At 42.4% G+C, this 19,067-nt stretch overlaps 1 protein-coding gene across 1 annotated transcript; it reads left to right on the top strand.

Moving 5' to 3' along the window:
* Positions 1-1,469: 1,469 nt before the first annotated feature.
* ttc34 (tetratricopeptide repeat domain 34) lies at positions 1,470-9,208 on the top strand. Its single transcript, XM_026998170.2, has 7 exons — positions 1,470-2,605; positions 3,442-3,664; positions 4,504-4,696; positions 5,305-5,471; positions 6,523-6,796; positions 6,937-7,151; positions 7,296-9,208. The coding sequence occupies exons 1-7, from the start codon at positions 1,470-1,472 to the stop codon at positions 7,836-7,838; spliced, it is 2,751 nt and encodes a 916-aa protein (XP_026853971.2). The 3' UTR covers positions 7,839-9,208.
* Positions 9,209-19,067: the final 9,859 nt, after the last annotated feature.

The following is a 19,067-nucleotide window of genomic DNA, read 5'->3' as shown; positions in this document are numbered from 1 at the left end:
AGCTTGCCACAATTTAGCAAAACATGCTGCTAAGTATGAGTTAGTGACAACGTAACATTTGGTAGGCTACCGACCACCTTAAGAACTTGATATATCTATAACCACCTTTTAGTTACAGCCATCGACCCAAACTGTGGGTAACTTGACCAGCTTGTTTTCTTCTACACTAATAGCAGATAGTATGAACAGGTGAGCATCACACCAACTAACCTGCTATTTAAAGACTTTTAGATGAGCCTATTTAGAGACAGTTTACTTTGTCTTTTATCTGTCTCTTGCTCACTGGTTTATATCGCAGTAAAATACAAAGCTTTAACTTTGCTTTGGCTTCTTATCGAGCTTCAACCTTGGGAACAACGTATTGTGTTTCTTTCAGTGTCTCTAAACAATTCTCAAGTAACTTATACGCTAACTTGGAAGCGCTAGCTACATTCCGCGTAACCAGTGAGTGAAGGAAAGATTAGCACCAAAGTCAGTCAGTCTTACAAACATGAGATCTTGTAAATTTCGAAATACAGGCTATGAGAGGCTATGGCCAATTACTTTCTCCCACTTTATATGTATTAGCGACAATCAAGAGTTGTTCTTTCTGTTAGGTTACTTTTTGTTAGAAGTACCTGAACTTCTGAACTGTGACTGTTAGCTGTGACTGTTGCTCTCTGCTCTATTAACCCATTTATTTACACCATTGTTCTTCTTCTTCTTAAATAAGTGTAATTGTTTCCAATAGAAAAAAAGACAAGACGTTTCCTTTTTGATTAATGAGTGATCTGAAAATTATGCATGCCTTTGTAACCTTCGTTTATATATATAATATCTATATATTTTTTTAATAGGCGAAGTCAAATAAGACTGTAAAAAGCATTACAGAAAAAGAAGATGAATGTGTACCATCAGGGTTCGGAGCTATGGACCTTTGCAGAGAGGGAGACAAAATAATCTCAGCTGGTGATGTGGGTAGAGCTGTATTTCTGTATACACATGCATTTGGGACTGATGCAGGATCTACTATTGCACATATGCGCAGCTTGGACAAGTCTTGTTTACAACAGGTGATTGCTATGCTGGAGACTTGGCTTGATGGACCTTGGATGTCACAGAACTCAATAGAGGGTCTCAACAAAGGGCTTGCAGCATTATTTCTCTCAACTTTATGTCCCAATAACGTTTCTGCCTCAATTTTTAAAATGGAATCAGTCTTGCTAGGGTCAGGCCTAGGCTCAGATGAGATATTTGCTCGATGTTCAGCTCTTCTAGAGGGAAAAAGAATGCCACATCCTGAGGGTCCTACCCGCTTAATTTTGGAGTTAACTCAAGCTCTTGCCTCCTTGCTTTCAGATCCATTCAACCCCAAAGGCCCTCAACTTTATTTGCAGGCCTTCCTTGGAAACAGATCTGAGGCAGTAAGACTTGTTAAGGGTCGGCAAGCAGAGCATTTGCCTCGGATAGTCAAAGCTTTCTTTGAGCAGATGTCCCAGAAATTCCCCATTTTCTGTGGCGAGTGCATGTTGGAGAACAATTTGAATTATAAACAAAAGACCAAAGGACTTAGTCCCTCTGAATCAGTTGAGTTTCTAGTTGCTATCTCCCCTCAAAACACGCTGGTGAGAGAGCTTCAGGCAGCTGTCTTGTTTTCCGTTGGTAAGTTGGATGAAAGTGCTGAGGCTTTTTCTCTGGCTCTGCAGTTGTCAGAACCACAGAGTGATACAGAGGCAAACATAGACCTGGCCACACAGGGAATAACACTGGAGAGGAGAGCTAGTTTGCTAGTGGGGAGGGCAGCTGCCCATTTTTCTGCTGCTGGACGAGCAGGTGAAGCTTGCCGAGACCTCGGTGAAGGCTTCGCCACTCACCCAGCCACGGCCAGGCAGCAGTTCCAGAAGCTGTTTGCTGAAAACGGCACAGATGTAATGGCCCGCATCCAGCTGCGGCAGCAGGCAGAGAGAGGCCTGTCCAGCTTCAAGGAGGCGGTTCTTGTCCGGCAGGACTTGCGCTCCAGCGAGGGTGTGGAGCTACTGGACCCAGCCATCGCACAGCTGCGTGCTCTCTGCCACCTGGAGCCCGACGGAGGCGGGCGGGAGCTGCGTGTACGCCTGGCTGACTGCCTGCTGCTCCGTGGCGAATTCCGCGAGGCCCTCTCCATCAGCAGCCAGCTCGCCACTGCCCCCGCCCAGCAGAGCTACCAGAACACGGTGCAGGTGCTGCGCGGCTTTGCCCGTCTCTTCTCCGAGGACCGCGGTGGAGCTCTGGAGGACTTCCAGGCCGTGATTGAGCACAGTGTTCCTCACCCCCCAGCCTGTGTGAGAGCACTCTGTGGCAGGGGCCTGGTGCGGATGATGGATGGCTTGCACTACCTGACAGCTCTGGACTACGTCACAGCCAGCCGACTCCAGCATCAGGACACAGCCCTTACCGTGAGGTGCCTGGTGCCGTGGAACTACCGCGGGTTGCTATGCACAATACTGCTGGAGCAGGGGAGGGTCATGCTGGAAGACGTCAGAGAGCAGAGTATAAGTAAAGATGCAGGTACTGTTCAGGACCATCAGCTGACCAACCAGTTCCTGTCCGCACAGAGAAGAGAGGTGTGCAATATCAACAAAGAAGGGTACAGTATCACTTCGTTTAGGTACATCAAAACAGGAACATGTACTATTGGTATTTCAAGTTTTATTCAACAATGCTTAACAAATGCATTCCCATAAATACATTGCCAAATGGTGGCATTAATCAACACCAAAGTTCATCTAGTTGCTTCTGTAATGTGAGGAGACTTGGCAGGATGCAAAAGAGGAGCTGTGATACATATAACGACATTTATTTTGAGACATGGAAGACAACGCAGCATTAGGGCTATTGAGGGATCAAACACTGACAATGTTCACGTTTACACAAAGAACTTATATATGCACACATTAACAACACAACAAGGAGCAGGTGTGAAACACATGGGGACATGGCCACACGGACAGACAAACACACACACACGCACACACACACGCGCACACACACACACACACACACACACACACACACACACACACACACACACACAAAGAAACAAAGACACAAGGGGAGACATTCGGGAGGAGGGGCCATACCATGACAGTTTCTGAACAGACTTTTCATCATCTTGGATTAAAATTGACAGATCAAATATGTAAGTGTGATTATTCAACAAGGCCTATTTGTTTAAATTAATTTTGGTTTTACAATTATAGTTTAAAATCTTGCATGCTGTTCTTTGAATTTGATGCAAAATTTTATTTTCTATGTGTGAAATTTAATTTTATTATGCTTTATTCAATTTGTAAAATTGATTCATCTTTATTTATCTTTATTCCTGTAAAGAATTTTGTAAACTTTTTTGTTTTGAAAAGGAGCTATGTAAATAAAATTATTATTATCATTAATGTTATCATCTTTCTCTGTGATTGCATTCAGATTGGCTGCAGGTGTGCATGCCCTCGCCCTTGTTCTAATGGAGCTGCAGCCGGGTACAGATGCAGCCCAGATCCTGGCAGCAGATGCTCTGTACCAGCTGGACCGCATTGAAGAGGCATACCGTCTCCTCCTCTGCATGGAGCACACATCCCTGCACCCCCCAGTCCTCGCCCGCCTGGCCCTGCTCCAGCTGCACCGTAGCTTCCTGTACGACTCCAACCAGGTGCCTTCTGGGTCTCCCCTGGACCCCACAGCTGCTTCAGATGATTGAACTTATGCTTGTGATGAGTCATCTTCTCTATGATTTCTTTGTTTGTGTGTTGTGTGATGTGCTACAGAAGTCAAAAATAAGTAAAATAAAACTAAAAATGAATATGGATCAGTAAATAAATATGGATGAGTAAATAAATATGTGGCGAAAATACATGGCAAATGCATGTTGGTGGAAATACAGAAATAAGTTAGTCAATAAATAACAGCAAGGCACAAAAGATATAAAGATTAAAAAATGTTTCACGTATTGCAATATTTCATTATTTTTACATTTATTTATTTATTTATGCTAATGAGGTACATGGTTTACACAATTGGTTAATCAGAAAAAAAAACTGTGTTTGATTACTCTTGCCTTGTTTTATGAGTCACACTGGATTTTTCTTAGATTAATACCTGTAATGGCAACAGGAATGAACTTGTTGACTTGATCTGTGACATCCAGCATACTAATAGCATTGGTTTTCATTTAGTCATTTGCTTGGGTTTTAGTTTCATGGGGACCAAATGCATTTGATCAGCATGCTGTTTTGTTTCATGTGGTCAGCCTAAAAATGAATACATGCAGACATAAATAAGGGCAGTAATAAACAGAGCATTTATTAATTTATTCATGTATTTTTACCTCATATTATCACATTATTTCTGTATTTGCAACCCACATTTATTTATTTATATGTGTATTAATTTCCATTTTAATAAAATACATATACAATACCTACATACATTTATTTATTTACTTAGGATTTATTTTTAACTTAAATCCTATTTTGTCCTGCATGTCTACAGCTGCTAAAGAAGCTAATCCATTGTGGGGACACTAGCTGCCTTCGATCTCTGTTCTGTGTAGCAACTCCAAAGGACAAGGCATTACTTGAGACACACTGTCACAGTGCATCAAAACGCATTTTACAAAGCCAACAAGAGGAAAGTGCCATCAGAGAGGCTGTGGCCTATCTGTCTATTGCCATAATGGCTTCAGGTAAGTAGCCTCCATAAGAATCTTCTTCTGATTTTTAAGGACCACTGTCCAAAATGTCCTGTTTCTCTGGAAACTGTGTGCTTCACTACAATTTTGATTCTGTCTCTCTCTCTCTCTCTCTCTCTCTCTCTCTCTCTCTCTCTCTCTCTCTCTCTCTCTCTATATATATATATATATGTGTGTGTGTGTGTGTGTGTGTGTGTGTGTGTGTCAGAAAAAGTAAATGTTTAAATACGATACAATACAGTTTTTGTCAGAATCCTCTGAAACTTGTCCCGTATCCCATAACAGCTCCTCAAAGAAATGTATGTATTTTATAACTACTTACTATTATTTAATGATCTGTTTCCAGATGTGGTTTTCACAATGAAAGAAAATTTTTAGACAGACTGGGAAAATTGGGCTTTGGGTTTACAGAAGAAGTGATTCTATTGATAGTAAATCTGACATGCAGTTTCAATGGGCAACATGTTTTTCTGTGCAGTGACACCCTACCAGCTATGTATGCTTTAGCAAATTTTTTTCTACAGTTTGCAAACTTGAGTAAATCCATTTTGGTAGTGATTAACCTGCTTTCATAATTTTTAAGCTCACTCTGATCCTTTTAGGTGGTCAAGCAATAGACTCATTGCTGGAGAGAGCAAGGTGCTATGCTCTACTGGGCCAAAGGAAGACTGCTATTTTTGACTTTACCGCTATCCTTAAGAAGCACCCAGACCACGTGCAAGCTTTGAGTGGCAGAGGGCTCACCTATCTCATGTTAAACCAGCAGAAGGTGTGGTAACACAGCAAGGCAGCTAAATAATTTCCATAGTACACAAACTTTGTTTTCTGTTCTGTAAGTGTAAGTTAGCTAGATACCTACCATTAGCTAGCTGACCCTCTTCAGTCTATCACATTATCGCTAGTTATTTGCTGGTTATGTGGTAAAAGAGATAGTAGGTTATGTGGAAAATACAAGTTTATCTTAGACTACCTGGCTGAGGTTTGCTAGCTAGGGAACATCTGCTAAGGGTGAGAAGTAGGGTCAGGCTTCTCAGGCTTCTCGGGCCCCTCTTCCTGCAACAGTGGACAAATCGATAATAGAGAGATAGATAAAAGAGTCGACAAATAAATAAATGTAATTACTTATCACTTGGTTAACACATTATTAAAATGTCTGATATTGTGTTATGATTTTTGTTGATAATTATCTAATTATAATTTAATTAATATATTTGGACTTTTTTTGTAATTTTGTTATTAAATTATTAATTCATTAATCTGTTGTTTTATTTGTTTTATATTCTATTAATTGACATGTTAGGTAAATATTAATTTGCTTATTGTTTGTTCAACTGAGTGGAACAAACAGACTTTCACCACAAACAGTATTTTACCACAGCCACGAGATCTAGGGCAGTGGTAGCTCAGTGGTTAAGGTTGCTGCTCCAAGCCCCACTACTGTCAAGTTGCCACTTTTTGGCTCCTGAGCAAGGCCCTTAACCCTCAGTTGCTCAAGTTACACTCAGTCATAATTGTAAGTCACTTCCGAAAAAAAGCGTCAGCTAAATGTAATGTAAATCTTATTAACAGATCAGCCAATTTGTTTATTTTGTAGGTAACACTGTCCCCTATAGGCACATGTGGGAATTACATTAACTTACCATGACTAATTGAAAGATGTGTTTAATACTATGTATTAGTAGATCATGCTTATAAGGAAGTGCTTACAGTCATGTTTTCAGGGAAGGTTTTGTGCAATAAGAGCCATATCCTATAGAATAAAAGCAAAGGTTTTAAATTTATAAAATAGTGATTCACACTCTTGTTTTTCACATTCCCAGGAATCCACTCAAGACTTGGTGGCAGCTTTACAGGTTGATGCAGAAGAAGTAACTCTTAGTATTTTGTCCCTGGAGGACAAGGCCAGGAAACTTGTCTGCGAATGGCTACAGCAACACTGCCGTGCCACACTTTCCACTCTCCTGTCAACTGACCCAGCGCCCTGCCGGGAAGAGGGTCTACGGGAAGCTTTCCTGACTGGTGGAACACTCCTGAAAATTGACTGCAGGGACCCAAGGTGGCACCTTCTCTACGTAGACACACTGCTGGCACGAGGTGAATTTCCCTTTCGTGTGTCTTCCTTCGACACTTTTCTCTTCGCAGTGTCATTGTTGAGACGTCAGACGTGCACACAGATAAGTGTCGTCAGGGTTGTGGATGGTGGCTGAAAGACTCTGTGTTTGCGACTGTCTCAGGGGAGGTGAAGGCAGCAGGAGCACACCTGCGGCAGCTCTTTGGGCAGGACCCTCGCAATGTTGCAGCCAAGGCCCGGTGGGGAGTGGTGGAGAGCTGGCAGCAGAACTACACTGTGGCAGCCAAATGCCTAAGTGGAGTATCTGAGAAAGAGCCCTCAGTGCTAGACTTTCTGCTGACCCTCATTAAGCCTCTGCAAAGGAGCCGCCTTGCACAGGTAATGAATCTAAACGGCGACTCAGCTTGTTCTCGTTGAGGCCATACCTTTGTAGACGATTAACAAATGACTCTGCAGCATCATGTGTTGCATGATGCAGTCGCTTATACCAGGAAAAAGGTCCTCTGTCTTTCATGTTCCCAGGTAGCATTTCAGGAGGCCACCAGCATCTGTGAGTGCGGTCAGTGGGAGCGTGCCCTAGCCCTGCTGACAGTAGCTGTGCGAGCCGGGGGCAGTGCCAAGCCCAGGCACCTGCGCCAACGGGTGGTGTGCCTAGCTCACCTGGGCCTCCATGAACGGGCCGTGTCAGACATGGACCAGGTCATGTGTTCCCACCAGACAGGTGAAGGCAGTGGTGAGGAGTCCAGGGTGTGGGTGGAGGACCTGTGCAGGAGGGGCCACAGCCTGCTGCTGTGCTCTCGGGATGAGTCTGCCCTGCATGACTTCTCTCAAGCCTTAGAGCTGGATCTGGACCGGGCACTATGGTGCGTGGACGCTGGCCCAGGCAGGTCCCGCCTAGCCCAAGCCTTCCTGCATCTCGCCCTGCAGCACTATGGAGAGCAGCAGCTGGACAAGGCATGGCACCTGACAGAGAGCGGCCTAAGGGTGGACAGTAGCAACACAGAGCTGCGCCGGCTCAAGGCCAGAATAAAGCGAGAGGGCTCTGGTTCATGTTTTGTACACTAAAAAGCTAGATTGAGATGTGGATACAGTTTATCAGTGAGGTAGCTTACAAGCAATGGAAATGCATGTGTATTAGGTGTGTGCAGCTGAGAGTCTTTAAAGTCTTTATCTCTACTACTTTGGCCTTGTTTGAGTACATGGAAATATAAATAAATAGTGCTATCATGTAATAACAAAGAAATCTCATCTGAGAGGTCCTCATTTATACTATGTCCACATGAAACCACAAACCTTGAACTATTCAGTGACCAAACAGTAGACTGGCTGTATGGGTTTTGTGCTGTTTAGAAATGTCAGAAACAATTGTTGATCGTTGGTCCATCAATGAAGGAGGGGCCACTTTTGGAAAATAGATTTAATAGATTTCCAACTTTTGGAAAATAGATTTAAGCCCCTTTCTGCTGCATGTTTGTTTTGATGGCTCCAACTGTCTGGATGGGAAAAAAAAAACGCTTATAGTAGGTTTAAATGTATTCACATGTTATTAATCTGTATACACATTGACTATTCTAAACAACGGATTCAAATTCTGGCTTTAAACCCATTGATTTCATTTTTTCATTACAAGAGCACGGTGATACTTGACGCCTTGCGCGTCAATTACAGCTTTTACCACAAGATGGCATTATAGTATCAACATTTAATATAAATTTGAAAGTTAAACGGGATTTGTTTAAGTTTTTGAATTGGCGAATTGCATATATTATCTTTATAAATTACCCTTAACGAGTAGTAGTAAGATGCGTAGACGTTCAAATTCAGACTGAGGTATTCTCAGCGCTGTTCATCACAGTGTCTACGTGCTGTGAATACCTGCAACCCTCGCGCTTCTGGACGACAGAGGGTGTAGCGCAGCGTGGATGTTGCGTTTGTTGTTGGAGCAACTGAAACTAAACTATTCGTAGCATTATTTTATAATTCATAGTAAGGTGTATGTGTAATACTAGGAAAATGCCATTGCATGCTATAACGTTATTGTTTATGCTAAATGGAATTAGTTCATCGTCCTATCTCGGAGGTCTGCAGCCATTCTTGTGAGTAATGACGTGAGGACCCTTGGTTAGTGTTTGGTTTGCGTGTGTGCATCTCTTGAACAAGACACTGTACTTGTTCATATGCTGTACATTGCGGTTAGAGTTTAAAAACTTTGGATGGGACATATGTGATGGTAATTTGTCTTTGATCAATTTTTAATTTTAATTAAAACTTTTTCATGTTTAGTCACATGAAAAGGTTCATCTATAGCATTTTTTACTTTGGTTTATAAAGATCTTACATCTTAGAGTCAAAAATGATTTCAATGCTTTTGATATTGCATTGTGGTATTCATAGTGACCTAAGATATTTTTCATTGCGAGTTATACTGTGTATGACTATGTATGTGACAAATAAACCAAACTTGAAACTTGATACTGGACTAGATTGTTTTATGCATACTAAATTATGTTTCCTATGTCAGTACAATACATGATACAGCATGTCACTTTCTTTACACAGATTAAAAAACACTTGTGATAATGCCACTTCCCTCCTAGGCCAAATGTCTGTGTGGAGCGAGAGAGAGTAATTAAAGTGGAGAAGCAGCCTTGTGTGAAAGCATTCACCCAAATCGTCAAACTTTGGAAGCAAGATTGCCACGGGCAAGGCTGGTGTGTAAGCAATGAAAGGAGTTGGGTATAGTGTAGGCTTTACATGACCTTATGTTAACTGACAATGGCCACAAGCTCTTACATCCACTTTTATTGCAGGGCCCTCTGAGGCAAAATTATGCTTTCATTCACCCAACCGTGTCCTCACTCCTTTACTCTCTCACTCCTTTCTGTGTGTCACTGGATCTTCAAACTAATTATGAGCATGTGTCTCCTGTATGAATAGAAGTGCTGCATTGATACTTCCCAGCATTCACTCTCTGAGACACTATGTCTGCTGCTGCCATTTCAGTTCCACCATGATTTCATCCTAACAACTTCAGGAAAGTCTGGCTGCAAGTTTGCTGTGAGATTAGATAATGGAATTGAGAATGTCAGTGGTTCGCAATTAAACTGGCTTCTGAGAGATTACGACATTTAAAGCTCTTGGATGTTTGACGAGTCAGAGGAAAGATTGTGGCTCGGAGCATTGTGGTCCCTTAGCGTCAGCCATTAGAGCACGTCACTGAAACGGCCATGTTAAATGGGGGTGCGCGTATGATCTTCTGCCACTGCAGGGAACAACTACTGTGCTAATTAGGGTTTGGGGCAGTCCACAACCCTGTCTTTTCCAGTTCAACCTGATATGCATATGTCCATCCAAATTGGCCTCTGCTGTTGCAATTTCAGTTCTTAATGCCTACAGCTGTTGAATAATATATATTTTCTTGAATATAGCCATAGAATGATATTTTCACAGTCTGACTGTGTACTTGTAGTTTTGTATATACATTATAGCTGTAGTTTTGAATTTCACCTCATTTTCAATCAAATTTTTCATTCAGTTTTCAATCTAGAATACAAGAGCAATTTTAGAGTCTTGTGGAAAGTCATGATGACATCTTCATATCTTTTCCTAGGACTACCTACTACACAGACTACAGGCAGCTATACAAGCAAGACTATCAGACGACTTTCAAGTGCTGCCCTGGTTGGAGCCAGCTCAGTGGGGAGGCAGACTGCTTGCATAGTGAGTGTCTCCCTGGTACTTCTCTAACTGCTTCTCTGACAGCCCCACATCATGAATGATTTGTTTTGTGTAGTTAAAGTAGCAAAGTAATGTATGGTATTCCTTTTCATTACAACACCACTATTATACCATAGATATAATATTTATTATAGTGTAATATACTAAGGAACAATATCTAATAATACATTGTTCCGCTGTACTCATATAAAGAATAATGTTGGCTCACAGACTGAAAGAATATGTGTATTAAGGAATGTTTGTTACAACCTTTGCCATATTTGCATATTCTTTCACAAAAGCCACTAGGGTAGGAACGAAAAGTAACGGATTCGTTACTACACATCTACTTGCTTGATGGGCAAAAGTTGTAACAAGCATTCCTAATTATATATTAATGTACTGTACACATTAAGTACACATTTTTGAAAAATTATGTAAATATTGTAACAATTTGCCAGCATGCACAGTATTTTACACTGCAGGTAATGGTAAAAGGAAAGGTTAAAGTGTATAACTGCAGCAGTGTTGTTGGAATGTCAGGTGTTACACAAAGCATGAAAACATGCAGCAGAAGTCCTTTGCTGCCATAAGAAAGACTTCTAGTTGGAGTAATTTGGACATTGCTGTAACATCACAATTCTAAAGGTTTAAACTAATGAGTTACTCCCATTAATTATCTTTCTGATAGTCAGAAAGATATCGAGTAGTGAAAGTAGTGATAAAGTATTAAAGTTACTTTCTCATACTTTATCGGAAATATGGGGATCACTCCGATTCATGAAAAAGCAATGTAATTTATAGCCTACATATACACTGTCTTACTAGGAAACAAAAAACACCAAGGGAGGTGTGAAAAATGAAGTTAACCCTGCTGTTGGTAGAGGAGTACTGGAAGTTTCTCTCTTTCTTCTCACGCACTGCTTGCTGCTTGTTGCTTCAGCATTATGAATGAAGCCTTTAAATGTGGTTCAACATTAACTTTTAGCTTTTAAACAACATCTGAACTGATGTTCAGTGATGTTGCTTGTAACACTGGTGCGTGCTTCCCGTTACCCCTAATATAAAAACATTCTTCATTCTTCCATCACAGCAACTCACAGCAACATTTAGTGGTTATGTTACATATTTAAAAAAAAAAAAGTATTTCCTATTCTGTTCGAGGTGACCTCGTTTTGTGTGGTTTTATGCCTGTACTGAAGCAACATACCACCCTCTGAACACATAGGTCCCCCTTATCTTGTCTTGTAATCTTCCTTCCTTTTGGACTCAGACATTTTTCTCTCTATGCATCCTTTGTTCCCATGGAGACTGTATGAGAGATCTGTAGCTAATGGCACTCGTCCGTAATCCTTTCATCAGATGGTTATTAATAGGGCTGGTGAAATCTCAGCGGAGTCTTTGTGGACCGTGCTATGCTATCAGCATGAGAGATTAAGCTGTTCCATGAGTGCATCTTCATACAAATGCTTCAGTGCCATAAATTGGCCTTTTATTAATACTATAAATGCATTCAATTCATTTTATGTCTTTCTGCTACACTGTTTCATCACCATGCAGGTTCCTGTCAGGAAAGACTCCTTTTCTCTTCTCTTAAAACAACCAGCCGATGACATAAGAACTGATTTACTTGAAACATGCTGCTTCACTCCTGATGGCACGATGGCATGTATTTATGCCTAATATAACTCTTTGATGCACATTTCACTGCATAGATTTCACAGTGCTTAAGCAAAATAGCATGAAGTATGATCCTGTATCAAGAGTTGGAATTAATATAAGCTTAACTGTCTTGAGAGTTTGCCATGTGATTATGCGGTATGTACAGTAATCTACAATATTTTCTCGAATGTTAGTAAATCTGTTTATTCTGTGCATAAACATCGAGGTTATTCAAATTGCTGTTTCATCTGACAGTGTCACAAGAGCAAGCATAAAATGGCACTGTATTGGTCATCATAACTTGGCTTAGAGTAAATTGGCATTGCTTATTGAGGCGAATTAAAATTTCACTCAGGTAAAACTATAGTAGAGAGTATCTCATAGTATCTTAAACTAATTCTTAAAGTATTGTTGCTTCATCCCACTAAACAACAAATTAGGTCATAGCGAAAATACCAGGTCAAAAGCACCAGGAGGTACCTGTAGAACTGCAGTGTAACCTTTTAACGCCAACAGCATCTCTGCATAGTAACCAAAGTGTGTTTGGTAAATTTCCCTCTCTTTTTGTGTCTTCTGTCTACAATAAAGTGAGATAAAGTGAGAGACAGGCTGTGAAATGGTCCAAGTGAAATCACTAACAGGACATGGTAAATAAAATTTACTACGTTAATGACTAAAACATAATGGAGTTAAAAGTAAATTCTTTAGATCATATACATGAGTATAGGAAAAGTATTATGACTTGAAAGTACTTGAAAGTACAATAACTTAGTAATTTTACAAGTACATATTTTTGAGTATCAAAGGCTTTATTCTGCCTTGTAAAGATGAATATAGCATTTAACATCTTTTAAATGTTTTTTCTTCTTTAAAAAAAAACCCTGGAATCCATGTGCATTTTGTTAGAATTAATACATCATTATCCATTAGTATCAGGTACAGTCATTACCAGTATTTGACAAAAGCAGATTAGATACAGCAGCTCCGCTGAATGAAACTGAGACTGAAAAGCTCTCTGGCTACGTTCGCTGACTGGCTGTCAGATCTACATTGCAAAACATTACCATGAATGCTGACATTTTTTACGCACCTGTTTATTTTTTACGCACCTGTTTCCAAAAACATGCAGGATCCTGTTGTGCGGCTACGAAAAAGCCGCGTGGCTTAGCTACCGACACCCGCTCACCCCCGCCTGGTGACCTGCTCCCCCGTGAGCTGGTAATCCACTCAAACAAGACTCCTTTGTAGCACAAGGAATCAGCGCCAGGAACAGCTGGCCAAACGGCTAAAGCCATTTGGTTTGGAGCATGGCATGTTAGGCGTTTTTCTAGCTTTTGTTGTGTTCACAAGAGGCTAAACGTACATCACTTACCGTTGTTCAGTCACTTTGAGCACGAAGGCTTAGTTTTTTAATTCAGTAAATGAGTGTTCAGTCCTTTTGCGGCTTAACAAGTTGGACAAGTCCTCACAGCTGTGAGCCCGTGTCACTATCATTGCAGTAATAACTGTTTAGAATGCTAAAATATGAATCACTTGATTCATATTGTTTTGTTTTGTTTTGTTTTTTGCAACAGATGAAATGTTAACCCACTGAAGAGCAGTGTTTTTTTTAGAGGAAGCTGTCAGAATTCAAGAATTTGTTTTGTGAATGTCGGGCAGGATAACTGACACAAATATGCCAAGCCCTGCCAATGCATCTGTGACTATACCCAAACAGTTGCTAATGTTTTGACTGGTTTTGGAAATGGATACTTTTACTATTCTAGTGTCATCATAGCTATGATAAAACCTCATAGTTTGGACAGGAGTCTGCTTTGGGGCATCACTGCTTTTCATTTTCCATGTGTATAATGCAAGCTCTACCTACATGGTTCATACCTCTAGTAATCCCTTAGACTTTGTTAAATAGTAATCATGTATTCAACTCCAGCAGGTAGAGCTCTTGTATTAGTTAACAGTGTGAAGCTTTGGTCCATTGGATAAATTTTGAAAAAAAAATCTTGAATGACAGATTACACTTCTGATTATGAACTTCAAAAAAGTCATTTATATCCATTATTTAATATTAAGGGCCTTTCACTGTAGAATTTCCGGTTTCTTACATTTATAGTGCAGGTGGCCTGTTATCTGTCTGCATTATCAGATCAACCGAGGAGACTTACAAGCACGCATGTTCTATCCTGAGCGGCTAGTGATGTTTTTAAATCAGCACAAATAAACCCAGGAAGCTTTTCTCTGAAAGAGTAAAACATTCTTCTCACCCTCTATGCAAATATCACATGTCATTTCTGTACAGTATTACATCATACCAAACAGAGAAATGATTACCTACATTTCCAACAGAGTGTAACAAATTGCTAAAATAAAAATAAGATGTGGGAAGCATTACATGTTTATTAGAATATTGAGCAAAATATGTCATATAATGTAGAGGCAGAGTGTAAGCGTAGCAGACAAATTGCAGCAGCTGTACTCTTTGAATCTGTTAGCCAAAAACATTTTCCATTAATCAGATTTTTGCTTGCTTAGGAAATTAGACATTAGCAGCTGTATATATCAGGTATAACAGGCTCTAGAGGTTGGAAAAACATACAGAGAGTAGCATGCTGATGAGGCATATTTACACATTTCCAAAATGTGAGGCAGTAACTTGATCAGTGGCTCAAAGTTATGTAATGCTATTACCTTGATGCTATTAGTGCAATTCAAATGATGTGTTATTCTAGCTGATGATAACTGTATAAAACGGAGCTGTTCAAAGATGGCAGGTGTGTCACTATTTCATGCAACAGGGTATGCTAGAAAAAGCCCAGTTTACGAGTGGAGGGAAAAATCTGGTTAGATTAGTTAGAACCACAGAAAATGACCAAAACCTTTAATATATTTTTCTGTTTGATTCATTTCTTTGACTAACTCTGACATAACACTATACTATTACTATCTGACTATTAAGTTGAAATTCAAATTCAGACAAGCCAGTCAATGACCTATAAAAGTTTGATATGGGACATCCCCTCTCTGTCCAGTTGTCTCTCCCGTGTGCAGGTATAGCATGTGGAGGGGTGTCACCTCAGCTTGGTTAGGCCCAGCTCCCTGCACGGTGAGCGTGCAGAGAAAGCTCCCCAATCTGCCCTCCTGTGCTCATTCTCTTTCAGCGAACCCTGGCCGATGCCCTCTGACCCTTAGGCCTCATTCTCTGTCTTGCTGCGTAGCCTTGAACTGTTGCACCCAGCTGGATGCTGAACTGTAGCAGAGCATTTGCACTTGTTGCCGTGGTGCTGGTGCTCCGTGATGTAAGTCAGGTTGTTGTCCTCTGAGCTCTGGTATAGTTCAAGGAGGTGGGATTGTGTCAGCAAATATGTCTCTTTCTTGTGCTTGGCTTTGAGCTCCTCTGAAATATATTGCAGTTGGTGCTGTACCTGTACAAATATTAGTTGCATATGTCCATAAGCCTTCACATGATCTGCAAGGTGAGTTTCACAACAGTGTCATGACATTTCTGTGAAATCCCTCTACACAGAATGTTGTATTTATGCTTACACTTGGTGAGTTTAGGATGTTGAGCTTTTTGGCAATTCTCTAAAGGCTCTGCCTTTGATTGTTAAGAACAGACAAAGGCTAATGGCACCCAGTTGCAACGAGCGTTTTCGATTGGATTGTGATAAAGCGTAGCATATTGATTTGTTAGCTTGGTTAGTTAGTAATGGTTAGAAGATGGTTTTCTTTGTCATTTTCACTGACAGAATACATGTAGCCAAATACTGACATAAACAGCACATAGAGCTGAAATGGACACTCTTGCTCCAGGACTGTTTTTGAGCTGGCCAACAGTCTGAAAAAAATGTTCTGTACATATTCAACAGTACTTGTAAAACGTATAGTTTCTGATGCCAAAAACTATCCTGCTAGTTTCAGTGGCGCTCACCATATCTGTATGCATCATATGTAAGCCTGTAATCTGTTTCTGTTTTCTTTATTATGAATGTTAACATAGGTCTCTTCGTAATTTGCAAAGTTGAAATGGATGATACTTTAGGCAGCCTTCAGGCTTGTCCAAAGTGTGTCCAAAATATAGACTGTGAGTAATTTATGTTAAATACTGTGGCAAATATATCATGAATGAAAAAGTCTAATACTCCAATAAAATATCAAAGACGTAAGATGTTGAAGTTATAGTAAAAATAGTTTTGGTATTTTAAATGAAACCATCTGGTTTCTCCACTTTATTTCTGACTCAGTTCATTTATTTCTTAAAATAATAAGAAATGTAGTATTTATCACATAGGAAACATAGCCAAATCAGGATAAGGTGGCGAGAGCAGCATAGGTCTTCCACTCAAACAGTACACTCTGTGTTCTTGCACTGTGTGAAAGCAGGTGTGAGAAGGTAGTGCTGGTACTGGGCCAGGCTGCTCCATGAAGCGCCAGCAGATCTCCGCAGGGTCTGTGGTGATGTCTGTCTGCACCGGTGGCAGATCTCCGCAGGGTCTGTGGTGGCGTCTGTCTGCACCGGTGGCAGATCTCCGCAGGGTCTGTGGTGGCGTCTGTCTGCACCAGTGGCAGATCTCCGCAGGGTCTGTGGTGGCGTCTGTCTGCACCAGTGGCAGATCTCCGCAGGGTCTGTGGTGGCGTCTGTCTGCACCAGTGGCAGATCTCCGCAGGGTCTGTGGTGGCGTCTGTCTGCACCAGTGGCAGATCTCCGCAGGGTCTGTGGTGGCGTCTGTCTGCAGCAGTGGCAGATCTCTGCAGGGTCTGTGGTGGTGTCTGTCTGCACCAGTGGCAGATCTCCGCAGGGTCTGTGGTGGCGTCTGTCTGCACCAGTGGCAGATCTCCGCAGGGTCTGTGGTGGCGTCTGTCTGCAGCAGTGGCAGATCTCCGCAGGGTCTGTGGTGGCGTCTGTCTGCACCAGTGGCAGATCTCCGCAGGGTCTGTGGTGGCGTCTGTCTGCAGCAGTGGCAGATCTCCGCAGGGTCTGTGGTGGCGTCTGTCTGCACCAGTGGCAGATCTCCGCAGGGTCTGTGGTGGCGTCTGTCTGCAGCAGTGGCAGATCTCCGCAGGGTCTGTGGTGGCGTCTGTCTGCAGCAGTGGCAGATCTCCGCAGGGTCTGTGGTGGCGTCTGTCTGCACCAGTGGCAGATCTCCGCAGGGTCTGTGGTGGCGTCTGTCTGCACCGGTGGCAGATCTCCGCAGGGTCTGTGGTGGCGTCTGTCTGCACCAGTGGCAGATCTCCGCAGGGTCTGTGGTGGCGTCTGTCTGCACCGGTGGCAGATCTCCGCAGGGTCTGTGGTGGCGTCTGTCTGCACCAGTGGCAGATCTCCGCAGGGTCTGTGGTGGCGTCTGTCTGCACCAGTGGCAGATCTCCGCAGGGTCTGTGGTGGCGTCTGTCTGCAGCAGTGGCAGATCTCTGCAGGGTCTGTGGTGGTGTCTGTCTGCACCAGTGGCAGATCTCCGCAGGGTCTGTGGTGGCGTCTGTCTGCACCAGTGGCAGATCTCCGCAGGGTCTGTGGTGGCGTCTGTCTGCAGCAGTGGCAGATCTCCGCAGGGTCTGTGGTGGCGTCTGTCTGCACCAGTGGCAGATCTCCGCAGGGTCTGTGGTGGCGTCTGTCTGCAGCAGTGGCAGATCTCTGCAGGGTCTGTGGTGGTGTCTGTCTGCACCAGTGGCAGATCTCCGCAGGGTCTGTGGTGGCGTCTGTCTGCAGCAGTGGCAGATCTCCGCAGGGTCTGTGGTGGCGTCTGTCTGCAGCAGTGGCAGATCTCCGCAGGGTCTGTGGTGGCGTCTGTCTGCACCAGTGGCAGATCTCCGCAGGGTCTGTGGTGGCGTCTGTCTGCACCGGTGGCAGATCTCCGCAGGGTCTGTGGTGGCGTCTGTCTGCAGCAGTGGCAGATCTCCGCAGGGTCTGTGGTGGCGTCTGTCTGCACCGGTGGCAGATCTCCGCAGGGTCTGTGGTGGCGTCTGTCTGCACCAGTGGCAGATCTCCGCAGGGTCTGTGGTGGTGTCTGTCTGCACCAGTGGCAGATCTCCGCAGGGTCTGTGCTGTTGTCTGTCTGCACCAGGCCCTCGGCCCGGGGAAAGCAATGCCAAGGCTGCTGTAGAAATGGGGCAGTGTGGAACCCTGGCATGAAGTGTGGGGCATTATCCTTCAGCCACTGCATATACATGTCTTTCAGGATGTGATAAATCATGTTTGAAATGAATTTATAGATTATATGCACTGAGGATTACCTGCAATACCTGGTGCCTCCTACAGTAGCATTGCTCTCTGGAAGCCCAGGTTTAGATTTAGGGGTAGATGGGGAAGTGACACTAAGCAGGTTTACAATTACTAGCAGTTTTATTAGAATCAAGTGTTATTAGAAATAACACTTTAAAACACCTTGTAATGATACAGTTGGAGTTTTAAGTTAGCCATCCTCATCCACTGAAATAAAGCACACAGAATGTAGTCTTTATAGCTAATGGTATTTTCAAACAGCAGCATTCACTGGGCTTAAGTGTGTGCTGTGTCCGCCTCCTGTGCATCTCTTTGAAAATCTTGTTGCTGTACAGAAATGTTTTGGGTGTCCAACCTGGACATTGACTTTGGTGTAGTGGGTGCAGTATGCATAGGCAAAACGGACTACATTTACAGAACCTCTCAATTTGTTAAAGGAATATAAATACTGGTAAGTGCTCAACATCTGGTGGAAGACCTTTAACAAACAATGGCAATGGCTACAGAGGGCACTAGAGGCCACTATATGCAGAACTGGAGACAGTAGCTATTTTTAGTCATGGATTTGTTAATGCTGAAATTGCATGACATTAATTATATATCATCTGACAAAATGGTGTGAATCTTAGCTAACACAATGTGAATAAAATTGCAGCAGTGAATTTATAATATAATTCTAATCAAACCTGCACAATAATTTTAAA

This window comes from Electrophorus electricus, chromosome 24 (genome assembly GCF_013358815.1).
Source record: "Electrophorus electricus isolate fEleEle1 chromosome 24, fEleEle1.pri, whole genome shotgun sequence".
Lineage (NCBI taxonomy): Eukaryota > Metazoa > Chordata > Actinopteri > Gymnotiformes > Gymnotidae > Electrophorus > Electrophorus electricus.
Note: the sequence above shows the minus strand (reverse complement) of the source record. Positions and strands in the feature narration are given on the sequence as shown.

Coding starts and splice junctions, on each gene's coding strand:
- ttc34 (XM_026998170.2), top strand. CDS start 1,470: ATGTCCCAGAAATTCCCCATTTTCTGTGGCGAGTGCATGTTGGAGAAC. Junction 2,606..3,441: donor TGCAATATCAACAAAGAAGG/GTACAGTATCAC, acceptor GATTGCATTCAG/ATTGGCTGCAGGTGTGCATG. Junction 6,797..6,936: donor AGACACACTGCTGGCACGAG/GTGAATTTCCCT, acceptor CGACTGTCTCAG/GGGAGGTGAAGGCAGCAGGA.